At 43.5% G+C, this 25,387-nt stretch overlaps 1 protein-coding gene across 2 annotated transcripts in view; it reads left to right on the top strand.

Annotated features, from left to right (window-relative positions):
• Positions 1-25,387, top strand: part of sh3d19 (SH3 domain containing 19) — a 140,636-nt gene that overhangs the window by 111,355 nt on the left and 3,894 nt on the right. The window contains exons 12-18 of one of the 2 annotated variants that reach the window (XM_055646716.1): positions 6,683-6,758; positions 10,242-10,372; positions 13,785-13,855; positions 16,585-16,808; positions 18,301-18,353; positions 19,377-19,563; positions 20,155-20,258. In XM_055646716.1, the coding sequence (XP_055502691.1) occupies positions 6,683-6,758; positions 10,242-10,372; positions 13,785-13,855; positions 16,585-16,808; positions 18,301-18,353; positions 19,377-19,563; positions 20,155-20,258 (846 nt within the window). The remainder of the gene's footprint in view (positions 1-6,682; positions 6,759-10,241; positions 10,373-13,784; positions 13,856-16,584; positions 16,809-18,300; positions 18,354-19,376; positions 19,564-20,154; positions 20,259-25,387) is intronic. The other variant, XM_055646725.1, reaches the window with a different exon arrangement.

Here is a 25,387-nt window from a genome sequence, read left to right as displayed (position 1 = left end):
CCTTATGCTGAAGTAACTTTGTACTCAACTGACTTTGCAGCTGGTGACCTGAATCCAGCCACCAAGGAGTGTCAAATTCAGAGATTCTTCCCCTCTACATCGGGGACCTGGGGTGGAGGGTGTTTCACCTAGGAGTCCCTTGCAACCCGTTTTTCTCCCAGTTCACAGTCTCGCCAGCTGCCTGCCACATGTTGCGGGCTGGAAGAGTCTGTGTACCACGTGTATATGGAGTGTCTGGGGCTGCAGCCCCTGTTCGAACACCTAAAGGTAGCAATGTTACAAAATGTTGAGATTTAAAAAATCAAGTCTGCAATTTATCCCATCAGATAAAGCATAACAATAAGTTTAATTTGACACCTAATTCACTTTCATATCTCAAGTAATAAAAAAATTATGGCCATTTTCATACTCGGAAATTAGCATCTTGTTCCCTATTGATTTTCTATGGACATAACAAAAAAGCTGTGATCGAGGACAGTCAAAAGCCCATAACCTTCTTAAAAATTAAGAGAACTGAATGAAATTTTCAGTTATCATAGATTGAAGCATTCTGAAACAAATATAAAATAATCTTACTTGGATGACCTGAAATTAAAGCATATAATTAGTTAGTTACCCAATTGTAGCTAATTTCAAACTTCAATCACTAGATCTAAACATCTATCCATTTCTTAATAAATGACTAACATTTTTAAATAGCCTAAGTGTCCAAATAATATTCACAAATAATTCACAATAAAACATGATTTTTAAATCTCATTTACATCAATTTATAGGCCAAATGGAAGGAATTTAGTGTTCATTTGCTGTAAATTAAAGTCAATTTAAATCGGCTTTCTAGTGGGTTCCTGTGAACGCGCTGGTTTAGAACGTTCACATTGCGCTGGATTTGTGCCCTCAAATGCCCAGAAAAATACTGCGGGATATAAAGAGCCCAAAATGAACTATTCGCTATAGAAAACTTTATATGACAGGGTTCTTAAGAAGCCCCTTTTAATGTAAAAATAAGGTACATACCTTTAATTGTTTGCTTTATAAAACCCTGGGGCTGCGAGAGGTCGCGGGTTGAGAGAGTGATTTTTAAACTACTATAACTATTATACAAGGCCATAAAAACTAATAATACCTTTTGCGACGGGGTCTTTCAGCGATTTTCCCTTAATGATTTACTAGGCTGAACATTTTCGATTGCAACAGCCTAGTAAAAATCGCGTTTTAAACCCGCCCCCTCTAAAACAGCGCCAAAATCGCGCACAAGGGGTGGGGCAGATTCTCAAATACGATTCAGGTAGGTTTTGTAACATACCTACTAAAGGGGCTGCTCTATGCCCTCTGGCTGCACTTCACACCCACCATCCTCATCTTTGGACACCCTGTGCGTTGGGGAGAGTGCAGGGCTGAGGATGTCCTGGTTGGGTTGCTCCTGGGCCTGGCCAAGCTGGCCATCCGCGAGTCACGTGCCCGAGCCAGCTGCCTGCCCCTTCTCCGGGGTTACGTCTGGGCCCGGGTAGTACTTGCAAGGGACTACGCCCTGTCCACGGGTGCCATGGGAGATTTCCGGGACCGCTGAGTACCACGTGGGGTGGAGGCCACCCTTAATAAGGATGGTGATATCGTTGTGTAGTAGTTTATTTAGTATATTTGTTTGACTTGTATTATGGTGGTGGGTTTTGTTTTGTTTTATTTTGTGCTGTAAATATTATTGTTAATAATTTGGGCAGTCACGGTGGCGCAGCGGTAGAGTTACTGCCGTACAGCAAATGCAGCGCCTTAGACCCGGGTTTGATCCTGACTATGGGTGCTGTCGGTACGGAGTTTGTACGTTGTCCCCGTGACCTGCGTGGGTTTTCTCCGAGATCTTCGGTTTCCTCCCACACTCCAAAGACGTGCAGATTTGTCGGTCAATTGGCTTGGTAAATGTAAAAGTTGTCCCCAGTGTGTGTAGGATAGTGTTAGTGTGCAGGGATCGCTGGTCGGCGCAGACCCGGTGGACCATAGGGCCTGTTTCCGCGCTGTATCTCTAAAGTAAACTAAGAAAATTGATTAAATTGTTTTTGGTTAAAAAAAAGGAGTCACAAAGAGAGACCCTTGCAAGAGCAGAAAGAGGTGGGTAGGGGGAGATGTGAGCGGTGATATCACATTGTAGCTGGGGGAAAGGTTGAAGAATAGAGTGCTCGATGCTGAGGCCAGTGAGGAGGAAGGTAAGAACTATGGGACCTCTAACCCTGTTCTGACTGGGGAAGCAGGGTGAGAACAGACGTGTGGGATGCAGAGGAGATACGGGTGAGGGTTTGGTCAATCCCAATGGGGGGGAAAGCTGTATTTCCGGATAAAGGAGGACATTTCAGATATCCTGGAATTGAAAGCCTCATCTCCACAGCAGAGGAGACGGAGAAACTCGGAGTAAAGGGCCTGTCCCACTGTACGAGGTAATTCAAGAGTTCTCCCGAGTTCTCCCCTGATTCCAACTCGGAGAATGTCCGTAGTGGGTCCGTAGGAGTTCGTGGATGTCTCGTAGCGGCTCGTACGAGCAACGGTAGGAAATCCGGTAAACTCGTGACGTTTTTTCAACATTGTGAAAAATGTCCACAAGTAAAAAAAATACTTGTGATGAAAAAAAATGATTACTTTTTACTCGTGCGAGCCGCTACGAGACATCCACGAACCATGATCTTTAGGTTAATTGGCCTTTGTCAATTGCCCCTAGTGTGTAGGTAGTGAATATGAAAGTGGGATAACATAGAACTAGGGCCAAAGGGCCTGTTTCCATGCTGTATTTCTAAACTAAACAAAAAATACCCAAAAGATTATATGGAAATGTTAAGAAGGATCATGTCATATTGACCATGAGTGGTGGCCATTGGCAATGCATTTGAATTGGAGTACAACTTCAATAACCACTGTTGTATATGGAAGAATATGCATTGTCCAATGACAAGTACAGGACAATTAGAAAATGCTGAGTCTAATTGAAAAATAATAATTTAAAGAAACTATTCAGCATCTGTAAAGAAAAGATTGGGTTAACATTTCAGTTGTAAACTCCTCATCACAATATATTCGTAGAATATATAACTAACCAAAAGGTCTGACATTGTCTTTTATTTAATCCTCTGATATGGTATGGTGTTTTTGGATTTTATGTTTCAGATATGCAGTTCTATATGCATCTGGCTGAATTTCTACTACACGTTGCCTTATCTTAAATTGATATTCTGGGATTTCCTTGTGAATTTATCCAGGCAGGTGCCTGCACTTTGCACAGGAACCCTCTTCCTATTAGATTCACATGTCTCTGGCCAATGTTCCTTTGATCTGAAGATCTATTAGTGGGGGATGGGGAAAGAGATCTGTTTGATATGTGGAGCAAAATCAGAAACACATTCTGCGTGCATAACTTAATAATCTTACTGCGAGAAATGCAATTTTCCTTATTTTTAGTACCTGGTGCATTAACAATGAGGCTTTAAAATAAATGTATGGCTGTCATAGCTTGTCTACATTTTATTTATGAGGGATTTTGTAATACTAAAGCCCCTGCCCCATTTTCCTGAGTTACTCACGAATTCTCCCGAGTTTTCCCCTGGATTCAAACTCGGAGAATGTCCGTAGTGAGTCCGTAGGAGTCCGTAGATATTTCGTAGCGGCTCGTAATGCCAGCCGTAGGTACTTGGGGCATCGGGTAAGTCGGGACTTTTTTCAGCATGTTGAAAAATGGCCACGAGTTTAAAAAAAAATAGCCCCGTCTACGTACGGCTGGCATTCTCCAAGTTTGAATCAAGGGGAAATCCCGAGAGAATTCGTGAGTAACTCGGGGAAAGTGGGATAGGGGCTTAAACCTATATCAGAATTGGATCAATGGCTGTTTGAAGTTGTGGGTTGGTGCTCTGCTCCAAGGCTGCACATAGCCCAGGGAGTGGGAACAAGGAATTGTCTGGGTTGGCTTACAAAACAAAACCATGCAACATGCATGAGGGAGGGAAGGTGGGGAAAGAAGGGTGGCGGAGGGGGAGTTGGTATGACCTAAAATTGGAGGATTCAATGTTTATAGCATTGGGTTGCAAGCTACCCAGGCCGGTGCTTGTCCTCCAGTTGTCTGTGGCCTTACTTTGCCGATGGAGGGGGCTTAGGACAGAAAGGTCAGTATGGTCATGGAAAGAGGAGTTAAGATGGTTAGCAACAGGTGGACTGAGCGCAACTGTTCGGCAAAATGGTTGGCGAGTCTTCGCTTGGTCTCATGTAAAGGAGGCCACATCAGGAGCACCGATTGGGGTAGCTGAGGTTAGAGAACCTGTGTCTCGCCTGGAAGGACCGCTGGGGTCCCTGGATGGTGGATGAGGCAGGAGGCATAGTGACAGGTGTTACGTCTAGTGCGGTTGCAGGGGAAAGTACTTGGGGAGGGGGGGGGTGGTTTGGGTGGGAAGAGACGAGTGAACCAGGGAGTTGCGGAGGGAGTGGTCTCTGCAAAAGTCAGAAAGCTGGTGGGGATGGGAAAATGTGACCGGTGGTGGGATCAAGTTTGGAGGGGATGGAAATGTCGGAGGATGATGTATTGGATGCAGAGGCTGGTGGGGTGACAAGTGAGGACAAGGGCAACTCTGTCCTTGTTCCATCTAGGTGAGGGGAGAGTGTGAGCAGAAATATGGAACATAGAGGAGACGGGGGTGAGGGGACCCTCTATGACAGCAGGGGAGAAGTCACATTGACTAAAGAAAGAGGACATCTCAATCTCCTGGAATGAATTGCCTCATCTTGGGATCAGATGTGGCGAAGATGGAGAAATTGAGAGGATAGCATCTTTGCAAAAGGCAGGATGGGAGGAGGTCCAGATAACTCTGTTAGTTGGTAGGTCCTCCTGCAGCTGTATAGGGCTCTGGTGAGACCATATCTGGAGTATTGTGTACAGTTTTGGTCTCCTAATTTGAGGAAGGACATCCTTGTGATTGAGGCAGTGCAGCGTAGGTTCACGAGATTGATCCCTGGGATGGTGGGACTGTCATATCAGGAAAGATTGAAAAGACTAGGCTTGTATTCACTGGAGTTTAGAAGGATAAGGGGGTATCTTATAGAAACATACAAAATTATAAAAGGACTGGACAAGCTAGATGCAGGAAAAATGTTCCCAATGTTGGGCGAGTCCAGAACCAGGGGCCACAGTCTTAGAATAAAGGGAGGTCATTTAAGACTGAGGTGAGAAAAAAACTTTTTCACCCAGAGAGTTATGAATTTATGGAATTCCCTGCCACAGAGGGCAGTGGAGGCCATGTCACTGGATGGATTTAGAAGAGAGTTAGATAGAGCTCTAGGGGCTAGTGGAGTCGAGGGATATGGGGAGAAGGCAGGTACGGGTTATTGATAGGGGTCGATCAGCCATGATCACAATGAATGACGGTGCTGGCTCGAAGGGCCGAATGGCCTCCTCCTGCTCCTATTGTCTATTGACAGCTTTCTGGATGTTCACCTACATTTCTTGATCAAAGGCGATGAAGGTTGTCATCAACTTGCTCTCAAACTGAGTCTCACGACCCATAATCTGCTCACCGAGCCCCCTTTTCCAGGTGGAATAAGACTGCTGGCCCTTGACATTCAATGCAGAATGTGACTGAGTATGACATTAAGGAGCCGCAGTTATACTGAAGCCATTGGCCATGAAACATAGAAAACAGGTGCAGGAGTAGGCCATTCGGCCCTTCGAGCCTGCACCGCCATTCAATATGATCATGATCATCTGACTCGGTATCCCATACCTGCCTTCTTTCCATACCCCGATCCCTTTAGCCACAAGGGCCACATCTAACTCCCTCTTAAATGTAGCCAATGAACTGGCCTCAACTACCTTCTGTGGCAGAGAATTCCCCAGATTCACCACTTTGTGTGTGAAAAATGTTTTTCTCATCTTGGTCCTAAAAGATTTCCCCCTTATCCTTAAACTGTGACCCCCCTTGTTCTGGACTTCCCCAACATCGGGAACAATCTTCCTGCATCTAGCCTGTCCAACCCATTAAGAATTGTGTAAGTTTCTATAAGGATCCCCCCTCAATCTTCTAAATTCTAGCGAGTACAAGCCGAGTCTATCCAGTCTTTCTTCATATGAAAGTCCTGCCATCCCAGGGATCAGTCTGGTGAACCTTCGCTGTACTCCCTCTATGGCCAGAATGTCTTTCCTCAGATTAGGAGACCAAAACTGTACACAATACTCCAGAGGGAAGAGGGAAAACGCACCATAAATTGTGAATGCAGTTGATTCTGCCCCTGAACTGCTTCTGTCAGCCCTGGAACTCTGCTTGCTTGAATTATCCTCTACATTTTCCATGCTCTACGCTGCACTGCCACTGTGCTTCCCATCCCTCTGTACTATTGCTTTAAACCTTTTGGCTGTTATTCCAACTTTTTCTCTCTTTATTTCATGCAAATGCTGTTTTGTTTTTTTTAATTTTCGAGTGGTGTTAGCACGTTGACAAAATCCAGGTTCGCTTATCACAGATATTTCTTGCAAAGATTTGCAGTACTTTGCTTCACCTTTAATTCTCGTGATATTGGTTTATTAGTTATAATTTTATCCTGAGCGATTTGAGCTTTTGTTATTGCTTTTGGGTCATTATCGGAAATTCTTGGCCTTGAGATCTTTCTAAAAAAAAGTGTGAGAAGAAAGCATTTTAATTTTCTTTGTCCATGTTTTTAGAAACTTTCCGCTTCTGATCAGCAGTTTGGAGATAGCAGTGGGCCACATGCTGTGGTGCTACACGACTTTACAGCAGGTAAGAGATGCTGCAGCATGAGGCGAGAGGAAACACAGTCCCTTCCTTGAGGCCCACCTAGTCTGGCTGGATCTCCCAGTTGCTAATTCCCCTTCCATTCCCATCCCCACACCAACCTTTCTGTCCTGGGCCTCCTGAAATGACAGAGTAAACCTACACAAAACCAGAGGAATATCAACTCATATTCTGCTTGGGTGGCTTGCAACCCAACTGTGTGAATATTGACTTCTCCAACTGCATGTTAAACCCCTCCTCTTTCTTTCTCTTGCCTCCTACCCTCACTCATAGAAACATAGAAATTAGGTGCAGGAGCAGGCCATTCGCCCCTTCGAGCCTGCACCGCCATTCAATATGATCATCCAACTCAGTATCCCGTACCTGCCTTCTCTCCATACCCTCTGATCCCTTTAGCCACAAGGGCCACATCTAACTCCCTCTTAAATATAGCCAATGAACTGGCCTCAACTACCCTCTGTGGCAGAGAGTTCCAGAGATTCACCACTCTCTGTGTGAAAAAAGTTCTTCTCATCTCGGTTTTAAAGGATTTCCCCCTTATCCTTAAGCTACAGGACCCCTTGTCCTGGACTTCCCTAACATCGGGAACAATCTCCATCTCCCACAGCTCCGTCACTCTGCTCCTTACCCCTCCTTTGCACACTATCTCCTATCCCGAGTCCACCATTTTCCCATCTTTCCTGTCCGCCCTGTCCACTTCCCCCCACATCCCTCCCTCTCCTTCACTCATTCTTCTCTCCTGATCTGGCACTCTTTCAACGCTCGTATTTGTCACTGACTCCACCCATCTGTCGTTAACCCCACTCTCGCCTGTCCCACCCCTATTCCAGCTTTTTCCCCCCCTTACTCCACAATCAGTCAAAAGAAGGCCCCCAACCTGAAACTTCACCTGTCCATTTCCTCCTCAGAAGCTATCTGACATCTTCCAGCTTTGATCAAGATTCCACTATCCGCAGTCTCTTGTGTCTCCGTTCATTAAGATGCATGTTTCCAGTTGCCACTTGGTGCTCATTATTAATCCTTTGACTAAAGTCTTAAAACTAAAGGCTGATTTTTATTTTCACTTTGACATATATTCCGGATGCACATATTAGGTTGTTGTCGGTAATGAATCCTGGAGATTACTTTTTTGTTGTTGTTTTTATTAAATAATGTTATTTATTAGAAGTAGTGTGCATTACAATAATATAAGCCAAAAATAACATAATACATTTCTTGTATCACTTCATATTTTAAACTTTAAAAAGAAGAAAGTGAGATAGTGAGTGGGTGAAAAAGTGATCAAAAAAAGACCCTTAGACTCGAAAAATTGGAAAAAAAATTAAGAAGTAAGCCATAGAAAAGGAAAAAGAGAAAAAGAAAACAGAAGATATGTTAAAAGTTTTTAAAAAAGAGCTAAAAAGGATACGCCAACTTCGTATTTTTCCTCCTCCCTCACCTAGAGATTTCCTCATCCTAGAGATCAGTTTAAGAGAATATCTATAATGCTGAGGAAAACCTCTTTGTGACACCAGTGAAATGACTTGATACGTGATGCTTCACAAGGATCAGATCATTGTTTGTGATAGCTGAAGCCAACAATTTTCAGGGTAAATCATTACTGGAACTCAGCGGGGATTTTTAAAGTCAATATCAAAAAGAGGGTTTAAGAAGGAACTGCAGATGCTGGAAAATCGAAGGTAGACAAAAGTGCTGGGGAAACTCAGCGGGTGCAGCAGCATCTATGGAGCGAAGGAAATAGGCAACGTTTCGGGACGAAACCCTTCTTCAGACTGAATGAAGGGTTGAAAAGAGGGTTGCAGGTTAATTTGGCATCTTACTAATTGGTTTCTCTGACTGGAATAAGTATATCGGGAGCAAGAAGGTAGCCAGAGAAAGAGTGGATTCCCTTGGGGCCAAAAGGGTGATCAATGTTTTCAGCCAGGTGACATGGGCAAAGCCCGACATGAATGTTTCTCATCTGTATTCACTAAGGTAATAGAGATGGAAGATAGGGAGTTTGGAGAAGGATACAGGATATAAAAGTTGGGACATTATGCTGTAACTTATTTGCTGTTGAGATCCCATTTGGAGTATTGTGTGCAGTTCTGATCATCATAACTATAGGAAGGATGTGGATGTACAGAAGAGAATGTAAGGGGATTTTATAGGAATGTTTTTTTAAGCAGAGAGTGGTTGACATCTGAATCTCGCTACCAGAGGAAGTAATGGAATTAGACCCAATCACAACATTTAAGTAATATTTGGATCAATGCTTGAATAGACAATGCGCAGAAGAATACAGAGCTAAATGCAGACAAATGAGAATAGTGTAGATGGCCAAAAAGATTAGCATGCACATAATGGGGTGAATGGGTTGCTTCTATGACCCTATAACTTCCAAGTCAAGTCAAGTTTATTTGTCACATACACATACGAGATATGCAGTGAAATGAAAGTGGCAATGCTCGTGGACTTTTGTGCAAAAGACAAACAACAAAACAACCAAACAAATTATAAACACAATCATAACACACATATTCTTTTACATAATAAATAATGGAAGGAAAACCCTTCAGTAGAGTTAGTCCCTGGTGAGATAGGCGTTTACAGTCCGAATTGCCTCTGGGAAGAAACTCCTTCTCTACCTCTCCGTTCTCACCGCATGGCAACGGAGGCGTTTGCCTGACCGTAGCAGCTGGAACAGTCCGTTGCAGGGGTGGAAGGGGTCTCCCATGATTTTATTTGCTCTGGAGTTGCACCTCCTGTTGTATACTTCAGCTTCTATCAATTATCAGCTGGTAAGAGCCCATGAACAACCGACCGCCTTGTATTCTTGGTGTGTCCTAACTTACTATCGTTTTCATAGCTGACAAAATGCAGGCCATTTATTCCTGGACCAGTACTAATACCACTTCTCCATGTTGTCTGTCCTCATGTTGTCTGTGCACCTTTTCAATTACCATATAACCATATAACAATTACAGCACGGAAACAGGCCATCTCGGCCCTACAAGTCCGTGCCGAACAACTTTTTACCCTTAGTCCCACCTGCCTGCACTCATACCATAACCCTCCATTCCCTTCTCATCCATATGCCTATCCAATTTATTTTTTAATGATGTGCTTTGGAATGATAAAAAATGATTTGCCTGTAATTCTAGAGAAACTCAGCGGGTGCAGCAGCATCTATGGAGCGAAGGAAATAGGCAATGTTTCGAGCCGAAACCCAAAGGGTTTCGGCCCGAAACATTGCCTATTCCCTTCGCTCCATAGATGCTGCTGCGCCCGCTGAGTTTCTCCAGCATTTTTGTGCACCTTCGATTTTCCAGCATCTGCAGTTCCTTCTTAAACCCATTTGCCTGTAATTGTCAGAATGCCAGTTCCAATTTGTGGTGTGACTCTCTGAGGCGAGGCAGAGTCAAAATGTATTGTTGTTTAAGGAAGCAGTCACTTAAAGAAGCCAATTGCATCATTATTGTTTTCCAGATCAAAATGACGAATTGAATCTGAAGGCAGGAGACACAGTGTACTTGCTGAAGAAACTGGACAAGGATTGGCTTAGCGGGAAGTGCAAGGGACATACTGGGATATTTCCAGCTAACTTTGTCAAAATTATTGTAAGTTGGATTTTTACAAGTGGGGAAAAGCCCATATTTTGTATCCTATCTTTCACTCTCTTTCCCTGTCTTTTTCTATTTCCTTCACTGTTCATCTCTATTTTGTAAACTTTCTCCTCTTCTCGATATTTGTCTCTTTATTATTTGTTCTTCTTTTTTCCTTTACCTTTGTCTCTCCTTTCAGCTTCGGCAGAGTGAGGGGAGTTCAGAAAGCTTTCCTTGTTTAACAAAAGGAAAAAAAAAAAATGGCAGATTATTTTATATATAGAATACCCAGTCATTGGAGAGCAAACGTGTTCAGATGGAAGATGCACTTTGACTCCATCAGTCAGGAAGCAATGTGGAAAACTTTCCTCAACTTTAGCTGTAAACAAGAGGACAAACTTTGTGCTCTGCATTCATAGAAACATAGAAACATAGAAATTAGGTGCAGGAGTAGGCCATTCGGCCCTTCGAGCCTGCACCGCCATTCAATATGATCATGGCTGATCATCCAACTCAGTATCCCGTACCTGCCTTCTCTCCATACCCTCTGATACACAAAGGCAATGGAAAATGCCACCAATTACCAGGTTTGGACAGCTGGAGGCAGCCCGGGATTGGCAGATGCTGGTGGATGTGGACCAACGGCTTACAGTTCCACCAGAGATAGTCATCACCAACCTGAGGCCTGATCTTGTGCTCTGGTCGAACTCTCAGCGCGTGGTGTATTTTGTGGAGCTCACAGTCCCTTGGGAGGATGCTGTGCAGGAAGCCTTTGAAAGAAAGAAACTGCGATATACAGAGCTTGCAGCGGAGGCAGAACAGCGGGGCTGGAGAGCTAAGATCTGCCCGGTAGAAGTTGGATGTCGAGGATTCGTGGCAACATCAACCGTAAGACTGATGAAGGACCTGGGGATCAGCGGACAAGCCCTACGCCAGCCCATCCTAGAAACATCACGGGTGGCAGAGCGGATTAGCCAGTGGCTCTGGCTGAAGAGGAGAGACCCCATTTGGTCTCCCAAATAACCGACTAGACAGATGCAGAGGGGGATGGTTCTACGACGCCAGAATGCACCGCTGAGCCGACTGGAGACGTCGTGGGTCCAATCAGCGAAACGTCGATGAAAGTAGGTGCCCACTTGATAACCCCAATGACGTGTCTGCCTAGCCTTTCTCAACATCGGAGGGGCATAGGTGAGTGCATGAGGGTCCCATCACCACCGGGAGTATGTTGATATTTGACACTTTGGACTTTTAACATCTAGTCCTGTGTATTTGTAAACGTGTTCAAATCCTGTAAAAGACGGGCCATATTTCACATCAAGGCAAAGGCAGAGTTTGATGGTATAATTCACCATGATCTTCAATACACCACCACATCCTTTGGTCAATTAAGGAAAAGGTTGTTTGAAGATCAAGTTGTCAGACTGGACTGAAGCTTGTGGTCTACTGGGCAGCAGCAATCCCTGACCCCTCAATACCTTCAAGATCTGCCTTACCAACTCCAAACACCTCAATGCACTGTAAAGATACTACAAATCCTGCAATTCACTGGAGTGGGAAGGAAAGCAGCGCAGGCCACATTTTTTTGCATTTCCGATACCAAACTCCTGACACAGACCCACTATTTCATTCAACGTGGAGAAGGAGCATTCAAAATGACATTAGGAAATTCAAGTCATTTTTTTCGAAGCATGGGGAACCCAAGATAAACAATGGAAGGAGTGCACCAGCTCATAAACTTCAAGCATGTTCTGTCCTGTCTGTGGAAAGGCCTGTGGTTCCCATAGTGACCTCGTCAATCACTGCAGAAACCATACAACTGAATTGGAATAAATAATTGCTGGTCCTTAGAGGCTACTAAAGAAGAAAAGATGATGTTTGTCTCTCATCCGTGTACACATGCAGATACATACTCACCCACCTGCTTCGAACAATGATTATCTTGAGAAATCTTGGCCAATAGCCTTGGCCACAGGCTGTTCACTGGAGATCAGCTAATAATATTGGTGTTTCATGATTCAAATATCACTAACTTTAATTGACCTTCCTGTACTATTCTCATGGTCTGGACACATAGAAACATAGAAATTAGGTGCAGGAGTAGGCCATTCGGCCCTTCGAGCCTGCACCGCCATTCAATATGATCATGGTTGATCATCCAACTCAGTATCCCGTACCTGCCTTCTCTCCATACCCCCTGATCCCCTTAGCCACAAGGGCCACATCTAACTCCCTCTTAAATATAGCCAATGAACTGGCCACAGTTCAAGAAGGTTGGTAATTCAAGATTCAAGAGAGTTTATTGTCATGTGTCCCTGATAGGACAATGAAATTCTTGCTTTGCTTCAGCACAACAGAACATAGTAGGCATTGACTACAAAACAGATCAGTGTGTCCATATACCATTATATAAATATATACACACATGAATGAATAAACTGATAAAGTGCAAATAACAGATAATGGGCTATTGTCCGAGCCAGGTTTAACAGCCTGATGGCTGTGGGGAAGTAGCTATTCCTGAACCTGGTTGTTGCAGTCTTCAGGTTCCTGTACCTTCTACCTGAAGGTAGCGGGGAGATGAGTGTGTGGCCAGGATGGTGCGGGTCCTTGATGATACTGCCAGCCTTTTTGAGGCAGCGACTGCGATAAATCCTCTCGATGGAAGGAAGGTCAGAGCCGATGATGGACTGGGCAGTGTTTACTACTTTTTGTAGTCTTTTCCTCTCCAGGGCGCTCAAGTTGCCGAACCAAGCCATGATGCAACCGGTCAGCATGCTCTCTACTGTGCACCTGTAGAAGTTAGAGAGAGTCTTCCTTGACAAACCGACTCTCCGTAATCTTCTCAGGAAGTGGAGGCGCTGATGAGCTTTCTTAATAATTGCATCAGTGTTCTCGGACCAGGAAAGATCTTCAGAGATGTGCACGCCCAGGAGTTTGAAGCTCTTGACCCTTTCAACCATCGACCCGTTGATATAAAAGGGGCTGTGGGTCCCCATCCTACTCCTTCCAAAGTCCACAAACAGTTCCTTGGTTTTGCTGGTGTTGAGGGCCCGGTTATTGCGCTGGCACCATATGGACAGTTGCTCGATCTCTCTTCTATACCCTGACTCATCCCCATCAGTGACTCGTCCCACAACAGTGGTGCCATCAGCAAACTTGATGATGGGTGATATTCAACAGCAACAAAGACAATTTGCATAATTTTAATTATTTTTGCTCTTTAAGAAAATGTCCTACTCCATATTTTCCAACATGGACGGGCTAAGATTGGGAATTCTCCATGCCGGGAAATCACCATAATGAATATTTTCGGCATGAATATTTAATGTATATAAACTGTTTGTGAACATCATATGTCTGATAATCTGCCATTTGTATTAATTCCTTGAGCAGTGATGGTTACTGTATGATTGCTTTTTGCTAGGTTGATCTACCTGCTGACTCACAGGAGATCAGTGTGAAGAAAGATTTGTTCAAACCAACTTCTCTGAACAAGTAAGTTTGTTTCCCAGTCATTCCCAAGCATGCGCTCTGCAATTTGAACTGTTATGCAAAATCCAGGTTTGGAGGAGCATCGAGATTTCAATACTTTGTAGGGCTGCAGGATGAAGCAGGTAGGGAGGGGAGGGGTGTGGAAGGCCATTGGCATATTTGAGAATACCAATGAGTGTTGTAAACTCAAAGCCTGCAGGTAACATAACTTAATGTGAGTTGGTACTGAGACCATGGAGTTTTAGATGATCTTAAGTTTCCTAGAAGGTAGAAAGGAAATCCATTAGCAGGTGAGGTTCCACCATAGGAACATCACTCACAAACACATTAGAAGCAACCAAAGGCCATTCCGCACCTTGAGACTGCACTGCCATTCAACGTCAGAACTGATTTACTTATAACTCCAATTCCAACCCACCACAAACTATGATCCCCTTACTTATCAAGAATTTATCTGCGTCTGCCTTGAACATTTTGTAAAAGACATCTCACATCGCCATCTTTTGAGGACGAGCGTTCCAAAATCTCATGGCCTGCTGAGAAAAATGAAATGCCGTATCTGTTTAAATGGGCAACTGTTTGTGGGAGAAAAAAACTTTATTTTTCTGCTCATTCCGTTAAAACACCTCACTCTTCTAAACTCCAGCAAATAAAAGCCTACCCTTCCTCATAAACCAGTCTGCCCATCCCATATATTGATCAGGGAAACCTCTGAAATGCACCCAACACATATGTGTCCTTCCATAGTACACGTTCTTTGAACCAGGAATCATGCACAGTAATTATTGCCCATCCAATTGTAAATACCTGCAGGAATCAAAGTGGTTGGGCCAGAAATGCCCTACATGCTTCACCTGTCTTGCAGCAAATTGCATCGGTTTATGGCAGAATATTGATAGTAAAGGCAACTCTATCACCAGCTCTGTTTTAACCTGACTGCTATTTGATTTTGCTCTTCTGTAATTCCATAAGGAGGATATTGTGGCGGTCGTGGGGTCCAGCATTACCTTAGAGTCATAGAAAGATACAGCGTGGAAACAGGCCCTTCGGCCCAACATGTCCCAGCTACACTAGTCCCACCTGCCCGCATTTGTTCCATATCCCTCCAAACCTGTCCTAACCATGTACCTGTCGCACATGTTGGGATAGTCCCAGCCTCAACTACCACCTCTGGCACCTTGTTCCATCCACTCACCACCCTTTGTGTGAAAAAGTTTCCCCTCAGATTCTCACTAAATTGTTTCCCCTTCACCTTGAACCTATGTCCTCTGGTCCTAAATTCACCTACTCTGGGCAAGAGACACTGTGCCTTGATTCACCTACTCTGGGCGAGAGACATCTACCCAATCTCTTCCTCTCATGATTCTATACACCTCTATAAGATTACCCCTCTATTCCTTGGAGCGCAGGAGGACGACTCGCAGCCTACTCAACCTCTCCCTGTAGCTCAGACCTTCTAGTCCTGGCAATATCCTCGTAAATCTTCACTGTATCTTTTCCAGTTTGCTTTCCACCTTCCCGTGCTGCAACATCAACGTTGTCAGCCAAAGTACAGAGTGTTGGAGGCTTGGCTGCGTTAGTATTTACATTGCCTCCATAAAAGGCTTCTTTGCGCTTTAATTTTGGAACACATTACTTTGCCAAATGTCTGAGCATCAAGAGCAAATGTTCCCAAACAGAGATAGCCCTCCCCTGATTATACTCATTCCGCTCTGCAAGCCAATTATGCTCGCCAGCCAAACAGAACATGTACAATCAGCAGACTGTACTTTTCACCTCCCAGTTCTGCATTTACATAACTTGTGATGGAGTGGACTTAGGTCCACAGGAAATCTGCTGAGATGTGTCTACACTTGTTATATCTGCTCTGTTGAAATCTTTGCTCTCGTGTCTTATTCTCTGATGATTTTCCAATTCAGAATTTGTAACTGTAATAGCTTTTTCAACACACACTGTGCATTTTATTACACCTCACACTTGATTATAAGTAAAGTCAAAAGAACTATGGATCCTAACTATAATCGAAACAGAGAAAATTGGTGCAGGAGCAGGCAATTCGGCCCTTCGAGCCAGCACCGCCATTCAATATGATCATTGGCTGATCATCTAAAATCAGTACCCCATTCCAGCTTTTTCCCCATATCCCCTGATTCCTTTAGCCCTAAGAGCTAAATCTAACTCTCTCTTGAAAACATCTAGTGAATTGGCCTCCACTGCCTTCTGTGACAGAGAATTCCACAGATTCACAACTCTCTAGGTGAAAATGTTTTTCCTCATCTCAGTCCTAAATGGCCTACCCTTTATTTTTAAACTGTGACCCTTGTTCTGGACTCCCCCAATATCAGGAACATTTTTCCTGCATCTAGCCTGTCCAATCCTTTAAGAATTGTATATGTTTCTATAAGATCCCCTCTCACCCTTCTAAATTCCAGTGAACACAAGCCATTGACCCATTTTCATCCTATTTCAGTCCACCACCCCGGGAATTAACCTGGTGAACCTACGCTGCACTACCTCAATGGCAATGTCCTTCCTCAAATTAGGAGACCAAAATTGCACACAATACTCCAGGTGCAGTCTCACCAGGGCCCTGCACAACTGTAGTAGGACCTCCTTGCTCCTAAGCTCAAATCCTCTCGCAACGAAGGCCATTAGCTTTCTTCACTGCCTACTGTAATATTTAAGATGGTAAAATGAAGTGATGTAGATACTTAATGACCTATCGTCTACAGAGGACCTCGATGTGTGGCTCGCTTTGACTTTGAAGGAGACCAGCCCGATGAGCTCACTTTCTTTGAAGGTGACGTTATTGCACTGAAAGGGTACATGAATGAGGAATGGGCTCGAGGAGAACTGAAAGGGTGTATGGGAATTTTCCCTCTGAATTTTGTAGACCTTGTTGAGGACCTACCAGCGTCTGAGCAGAAGACAATCCAGAGTTCACCTCTTTCACCAGGTGAGTGACTTCTGAAGTACCCTGGTTAGACCATGCATCAAAAACCTTGAGCAGTTTTACACACCATCCCATTCAAAAGATATATCATACTTGGCAGAATGGTACATGGACCTCGTGTTATTTTACATTGGGAAGTTCCACAAATTAGTTTATGTTCTGCACAATTTAGGAAGCAGTCTGATTCAAGTTTACAAGGTATTGAGGAACATCTTGATAAGATAGAGGAACACTATTTCTGCTAGTTGGGAAGTCTAGGCTATGGAGGAGAGTTGAACGTTTAGATGCAGGCTATTATGGAGTGAACTTTTGGGAATAGACAATAGACAATAGGTGCAGGAGTAGGCCATTCGGCCCTTCGAGCCAGCACAGCCATTCAATGTGATCATGGCTGATCATCCCCAATCAGTACCCCGTTCCTGCCTTCTCCCCATATCCCCTGACTCCGCTATTTTTAAGAGCCCTATCGAGCTCTCTCCTGAAAGCATCCAGAGAACCCACCTCCACCACCCTCCGAGGCAGAGAATTCCACAGACTCACAACTCTCTGTGAGAAAAAGTGTTTCCTCGTCTCCGTTCTAAATGGCTTACTCCTTATTCTTAGGATCCGTAAAGGTTGGAATCTTTTCTTGTCCCTGGGAAAACACAGCTGTAAAGGTTTAAATGGCATCAGAGAGTGCATTCATAACAAATGTTAAGTGAATAAAGGACTTCAGTGTATTTATATTTGAAAAGCTGCTTATCATTTACTGGGTTTATACAAGTACTGACTGTGATTGTTAAATTGCCACAAACTATCATTCTGAGAAGTTGCCAGTTTTGTCCCGAGCTATCTGTAATAAAACAACAAAAATGTCATTGTTCTATAGATTATTGGATTTTGCATCAGTATGTTGGAATTTTAGGCCCATTCCTAACTACCTTGAATTGGAGCTTGTTTCTATGCAATTGAATGGATCGACTGGGCTTATATTAAAGAATGGATCGACTGGGCTTATATTCACTGGAATTTAGGATGAGAGGAGATCTTGTAGTAACATATAAAATTCTTAAGGGATTGGACAGGCTAGATGCAGGAAAAATGTTCCTGATGTTGGGGGAGTCCAGAACCAGGGGTCACAGTTTAAGAATAAGGGATAGGCCATTTAGGACTGAGATGAGGAAAACCCTTTTCGCCCAGAGAGTTGTGAATTCTGTGGATATCTCTGCCACAGAAGGCAGTGGAGGCCAATTAACTGGATGTTTTCAAGTTTGATGTAGCTCTTAGGGCTAAAGGAATCAAGGAATATGGGGAGAAAGCAGGAACGGGGTAATGATGTTGGATGATCAGCCATGATCATGTTGAATGGCAGTGCTGGCTAGAAGGGCCGATTGGCCTACACTTGCACCTATTTTCTATGTTTTTATGTAACAAATTGCTTTTGATGTAAGTTTCAAATCAGTAAAGTCTGAAAATCAAATAGTTTTTAAGATATGTTATTTGAATCTCTCCTCAGATTCTAACAGAATAACAGATGATAGAACAATAGAGACCTCTACACCTGATCAGGTAAGTCTGCTTAAGTAGTGACAATTTGATCATCTCAAATACAAATAGAGCTACACGTTGATTCAACTGTCAGAAAATATCTTGCCTTTTGTTTTCTCTTGGTTACAAACTGAGAGTTTTATATTTTATATTGAACTAGAGCTGTAAGCACGCATTTATTCTGTGAAAGTATAACTGGCTTATTAAACTGTAAATGTTGAACTTATTTTTAACTAGCTTTTATAAGGTGCCTTTCATTTACTTTTATCCTGAAAGCCTGAAGAAGGGTTTTGACCCACAATTGTCACCCATTTCATCTCTCCAGAGATGCCTATATTTGGCCTATTTCCTTCGCTCCATGGATGCTGCTGCACCCGCTGAGTTACTCCAGCATTTTGTGTCTATCTTCGGTTTAAACCAGCGCTTGCAGTTCCTTCCTACACAGTTACTTTATCTTCAGTGTTTGTACATTTGCATTGGTAATATTTAATTCTTTAACTTGTTTGCTAGGCTGATAATAATAATAATGATCTTTTGTTTATAGGGACAGTGCATATTAATTAACATTTGCATGTAAATATGCGAGATTGTAGCCAATCGGTAGCTAATTTCCGTCTCTAGTCCCAGGCAAAGGTAGGTGAAGTATCTTGCCCAAGGACACACAACGACAGTACACACTCCAAGCAGGATTTGAACCGGCCACCTTCAGGTTGCCAGCCGAACACTTAGCCCATTGCGCCATCTGTCGTCCGATGGTTATAGACGTTGGGGCCTTGCACAATGTTTATGATTGAAGGGGTAGTTGTCACTTTTTTTTAAAAAATAGGAGAGGCTGTATTTGCATTGGCCATCGCAGCTGAATGAGAAATACGCAACAGTGAACCATGAGGAAACAGGACCTGCATTGAGGTCCTTTAGAGGTCCAACACCTCCTGGTTTATCTATGTTAAATGAAATCGCTTCTCGTGCTTTTCCTTTGCTTTAATACATTTTATTTACCACGACTATGAAAACAAACTGACCGTTTCTCTGTAATCTCTGCAGGTTGGAGATTTGGACTTGCAGTGGTGTGAGGCACTTTATGATTTCAAAGCAGAAGCCGCTGATGATTTAGCGTTTAAACGTGGCGATCAGATTCTCATCTTGGAGCAGATAGACTCTGAATGGTACAAGGGAAAGCTTAATGGGCTCGAGGGAATCTTCCCATCTGCGTTTGTTCGAGTCTGCTCAGGTATTTTTGCAATGAGTCTATGAATATTCAATAATCAAATCACAGAAACAGTCTTTGTTTACTTTTTAAACCTATAATTTACATACATTGTCTTTATTAAAAGTGCTACTTTGCATTAGACCTCTATGAACCACCTATCACTGTGTTTCCTTAATGATGATAAGTCTGGAGTTGCAAAGGACAGTGTATGTAAATAGTCTACTTTTATTCCAATCTGCCTTTGTATTTTAACAAGCGTGGGTTGAATTTCACACCTGCTGACTAAGAGTTCTTGATATTTACAGACTACATATTATTCTATATACAGCGATGCCCAAATTCGGGTTACATTTGTCAACTGCTAGGGATAATAGACCCCTTCACCCACCATTAAAAGTTCTAAAAAAAAAACTTGATTCTAGACGCAGTGTGAATAATTAGTGGGTAGGTTGCAAGTGAATTCCTGGAACTGATTTCAAGGAAATAATGAGTAAGTGAGATTGAGAGAGAGAGAGAGAGAGAGGCTGAAAGAGTCGTGGGCTAAAATGAGGTTTTGGAGATTACTTCCGAGCTATTTGGACTTTCAATATTTTTGCATACATCATTTTTCAGGAACCACTAGCCCTGTAAAACCACAGACTTCTGGGAATAAAAGAGGACTGGCCAAGGCACTATATAACTATGTAGGGGACAATGAAGATGAGCTTAATTTTAAGGTATGTAATATGGCAACAAATCTGCAATTTGGTTTGATTGTAGAAACATAATGAATAAAAGCATGAGCAGGGCATTTGGCCCCTCCAGTACTTGACAAGATCATAATGCCCCTGTCTCACTTAGGAAACCAGAACGGAAGTTCTGGAGACTTTGCGCCCCACCCAAGGTTTCCGTGCGGTTCCCGGAGGTTTTTGTCAGTCTCCCTACCTGCTTCCACTACCTGCAACCACCTGCAACCTCCAGGAACCGCACGGAAACCTTGGGTGGGGCGCAAAGTCTCCAGAGGTTTCCGTTCAGGTTTCCCCAAGTGGGACAGGGGCATTACTCCACTTTCCAAACAACCCTTCATCTCCCATCATTTTCTTGCTGTTCAAAAATCTGCCTCAACCTTGAATATACTGAACAAATTAACTTCCATAGCCCCAAAGTAAAACATTCCAAAGATCTGCAATGCATGCAGTGCTTATCTTAAAAACATTAGCAAAAATATATTGATTATATATTTCATGAATAGATGGGCCATATACTAGCCAGTTAAAAAATGTGTTAGGACTGGCAGTATTCTTGTTATTCAATGGATCTGTAAGAGCACCAATCTAATAGTTGAGGTTCAATGCCGTGTCCAACATTTTCCTCTTGGTAGTTCAGTAACCCCATGACAGAACATTGTCAACACCTGAATAGCCCAGCACGTCATCGAGACCATGCATAGACTGTGCGGTCGTTCCGCTGAACACTTGTGCTCAAGCTGACCTTGCCCTACGCGATCTCCCTGTTGGCAAACACTTTAACTCCCATCCTGACCTCCCATTCTGTCCTGGACCTCCTCCACTGTTAGTGTGGCCCACACACAAATTGGAGGAACAACACCTCGTATTTTGCGAGGGCAGCTTACAACCCGGCGCTATGCACTTTGATTCCTCTAATTTCAAGTAACTCCTGCATTTCCTTCCCCCACCCTAGTTGTCCTACCAGTTCCACTGTTCACGTCCTTGTACCCCTGTTGTTAGCACATCTTCCCCAGGCAACAATGAGCCATTGTGGGCTCCATCTTTCCTGAGACCAACTGTGGTGGCCCTGATTTGTTGTGGCCTTTTCTCACCTCCAATCCCCTCCCCCCCCCCCCCCCCCCCCCCCCCCCCCCCCCCCTCACACCCCCACCTTTATCTTTCAGTCTGAAGAAGGTTTCACACCCTTCTCTCCAGAGATGCTGCCGGACCCGCTGAGTTACTCCAGCATTTTGTGTCTATCTTTGGTGTAAACCAGCATCTGCAGTTCCTTCCTACATGCTTCATCTACTTATCTGTTTCTCTATTTATAATGAATCCAATACTAAATAACCCCCACCTTAGTTAACAAGACTTCTCACTAGCTATTGGCAGCTGAGGTGTTGGAACTTGGGCTGATCTCCAAAAACGGTTCCTTTTTGTCCAAACCACCGATGGTTTCTGTTGTCAAGTCCTCATTCTTCACAAACTCAAATGGGATTTTTGAAGTTCGGCCAGAAAAGGGGGAGAAGATTTATGATAAATAGGGCGACCTGGTCATTGAGGGGTATGAAGATGACCGTTCGAATTGTTTTTGATCCTGGAAGTTACTGGAAAGCAGTAAAAAGATTTTGAGTGTACATCAATTCTACAGGATACAATACAAGAGCATACATTGCTCGGAGATTAAATTGGATTTTACCGAAATGGTAAGAAATGACACAAATGGGAGGTCAAAAGAAGTATGGATAGGAATTTGTACTGGAGTGGAAAATATTGAAGATGTGACATTCAATTGCCATGGTGAAAGAGGGTGGTAAATAATGCAAGCGTTTTAAAAGTAAACAGCTGGTAGAATTGCTGCCTCACAGAAACCTGGGTTTGATGCTGACCTCGGATGCTGTCTGTGTTTGTGTGTTTAGTTTAATTCAGATATACAGTGCAGAAACAGGCCCTTCAGCCCACCGAGTCTGTGCCGATCAGTGATCTCTTTACATTAGCACATTAACACCACGGAACAACTTGCAAATCTTAATGGAGCCCATTAACCTACAAACCTGTACGTCTCTAGAGTGTGGGAGAAAACTGGACACCTGGGGACAGCCCATATGGTCACTGCGAGAACATACAAACTCCGTATAGACAGCACCTGTAGTCAGGATTGAACCTGGGTCTCTGGCACTATAAGACAGCAACCTGCTGCCTTACCATGCTGCCCCTTGACCATGTGAGTTTTCTACTAGTGCTCCGGTTTCCTCCCACATCCCAAATAGGTGTGGGTTTGTAGGTTACTTGACCTCTGTCAATTGCCCCTAATGGGTAGGGAGTGGAACTAGTGTGAACCGGTCGGTGATCAATGGTCAGTGTCGACACGGTGGGCTGAAGGCCCCGATTACATGCTATATCACCAAATTAAACTCGACCAAATTATGAGCAGATTGACTTTATTAAAACAATCACCCATATCTTTCAAAATAATAAGCATTCAGAACCAGAATGTTTGTTACAATCTTAGTTGTTAACAACTATAAGAAAATCTATTTCAGAAGATAGTCTTCAGTTTGTGTCTTACCCCAGCAGTCAAATAGCAAAAGGTGAAGGGATCTACAAGGTCTCCAGTTTTGGTTTTGACTCGTTTTCCTTTGGACCAATCTGAAATAAAATGTGGATTTGCATGGGAGAGAGGGAGGGAAGGGGGGGGTGAAGATGGGTCAGGTGGGTAAATCAGTCAATTGAAGAGCATTTAAGAGTTACAACTGTAAACTGTACAAATTATCTATAAATGAACATGAGGCCCAATCTGGATGCAAAGTCTTAAGGGCCTGTCCATCCAGCATGTGACTGCATGCGGCAAGCGCGACCAAACCGGAAGCGGGGGCTGCGCGGAGGTCGAGTGATCCCGTACGAGTTGACGTGAAGTTCGAGCGAAGGCATACGGTGTCAAGACGCTGCGTACGCCCGTCGAGACGCTGCGTACGGCCTCAATGTGGCTGCGGGCCGGCAGGCCGTTGCCGCGCGGAATTTTTGGACAGTGTCAGTTTTTCGGAGCCCCGCGCGATGTCGGGACCAGCCCCGCACAACTCCATACGGTTCCGGCGATCGAAGTGGGACCGGCCCCGCGAGGCCGTACGGCTCAAGCGACCACGTTAGTTCGTGCTTGCCGCATGCAGTCGCATGCTCGTGGGACAGGCTCTTAACTCTGATGGAGAAAGATTTTAGTTTGAGGTGACTGGACTTGTCTCTTGCAATGACATCATACTAATGCTATATTATGGATATCTCGCCAGCTTTGAAACGCACAACTTAATTTTTAGCACATTGCTGATTGGAGATGAGCAGCATTTTACTGTATCTTGCATAGACGTGCTAGTTTGCACGCTTCATTGGGCTAAGACTCGAACACATCCAAATGTCACGAGGATTGTTTATCAAAATCAACAAAAGGTATAAGAATATAAAGTATCGAACAGGAGTGGGCCATTAGGTCCATGGACCCTGTTCCGGCATTCAACAAGATCGTGTCACGACTTTCCCATTACCCTCTATAGCCCTGTCGCCCCAACATCTACCTCTGTTGTGAATCCACGATGACATTTCCTCCACAGCTCCTTAAGCAAAAGAATTTCAAAGACACATAACCCTCAAGCTCCTCTTCATCTGTCTCAAATGGCCAATCCCTAATTCTGAAGTCAAGCTTCCTTGATCTAGATTCTTCCTCAAGAGAAAATATTTTTTCAATGTTTACTCGATCAAATCCCCTCAAAATGAACCTTTCTTCAAAAGACATCCCTAAAGGTGGCAACAATGTCGTAGTGGTAGAGTTGCTGCCTCACAGCGGCAGACACCCAATTTTTCATTGATAGATAGATGGCTAATGATTAAATAGCATCTGTTCTCCTCACTCTAATGTCTGCAGCGAGAATGCATTTCTTCTTGTTTTCCTAACTTGAATGTCCCCTTGTGCAATGTCAACTTGCTTAAACTTTCCCAGTCCTTGCTTTCACCTACACATGTTGCAAGAATGTGTTGTACCAGGCAAGGACTGGGCTACGTGAGCACACCTTCTGGCTTTTCACTCATAGTCAGTCTTTCAACCAGCTTTTTGTCATTTCTATTTGATTCGGTCTAGTCTGAAGAAGGGTTTTGGCCCGAAACGTTGCCTATTTCCTTCGCTCCATAGATGCTGCTGCACCCGCTGAGTTTCTCCAGCATTTTTGTGTACCTTCGATTTCCAGCATCTGCAGCTCCTTCTTAAACAAATAGTTAACCATCTTGTTTTGGTATCGATGTTTGTTTAAAAACTTTTGCATTGGATTGCCACTGCAGAGTTTGCCTGTTAATTCAACTCTTTGACTTTAAAAAAACAGCTACACAGTCGCTCATTCACCTAATACTGATGCTTCACCAAATTCTGACCTTTGTATTCTGTTCCAAATGCACTCAGTTGAAAACCATACAACTTGCGTCTCACTAGCCCAGCCAAGTTGTGCTTTTATTTTTCCTCTAAGCAATATGACCACTTATCACAAGACCACTCTAACAAATGGCGATCTTTGTATTCATGGCAAAACTATGTCCCAGCAAGTTCCAAGGTGGAAGGATACAGACACATTTGTTATACATTATGGACAAGGTGTGTGTAGGCAGAGAACTGAAGCGTCACTTCAGAGTTACAGCTTTATTTCACCATCCCAGTTCCACAATTACAATTTTAATCAATGTAGCTTTGTCACAAGCATGGGATGGGAACAAAGAAATGCAACCTGAACGCTTCCAAGTGGAAGAGGAACTAAGTGTGGAGTAACTGTAGAAAAGTTCAAATGTAATGCGTGTGATAAAAGAAGAAATCTAATATAGAAGAGATTTTATAAATAAGGTAAATTCAACAAACATGGCAAAACGTTTTAGACTAGTAAGAAAACGCAACGTAGATTATTGCAAAGCAAATATGAAACCTATTAAGATTTTATTGAATAAAGAGTAAGAATTAGTTTATTTTACTTTCCACCTGACACCTCTTTGCTACCGAATTTGCTGCTGGGTACATGGAGGATGGCTGCAGCAGGCTTGCCCTTGAATGCCAATGAAATTGCACTCTACATAATTTAGATTGGCCGTATGTTTCTTGCTGAAAAAATATC

The sequence above is a fragment of the Leucoraja erinacea genome, chromosome 1 (genome assembly GCF_028641065.1).
Source record: "Leucoraja erinacea ecotype New England chromosome 1, Leri_hhj_1, whole genome shotgun sequence".
NCBI lineage: Eukaryota > Metazoa > Chordata > Chondrichthyes > Rajiformes > Rajidae > Leucoraja > Leucoraja erinaceus.
Note: the sequence above shows the minus strand (reverse complement) of the source record. Positions and strands in the feature narration are given on the sequence as shown.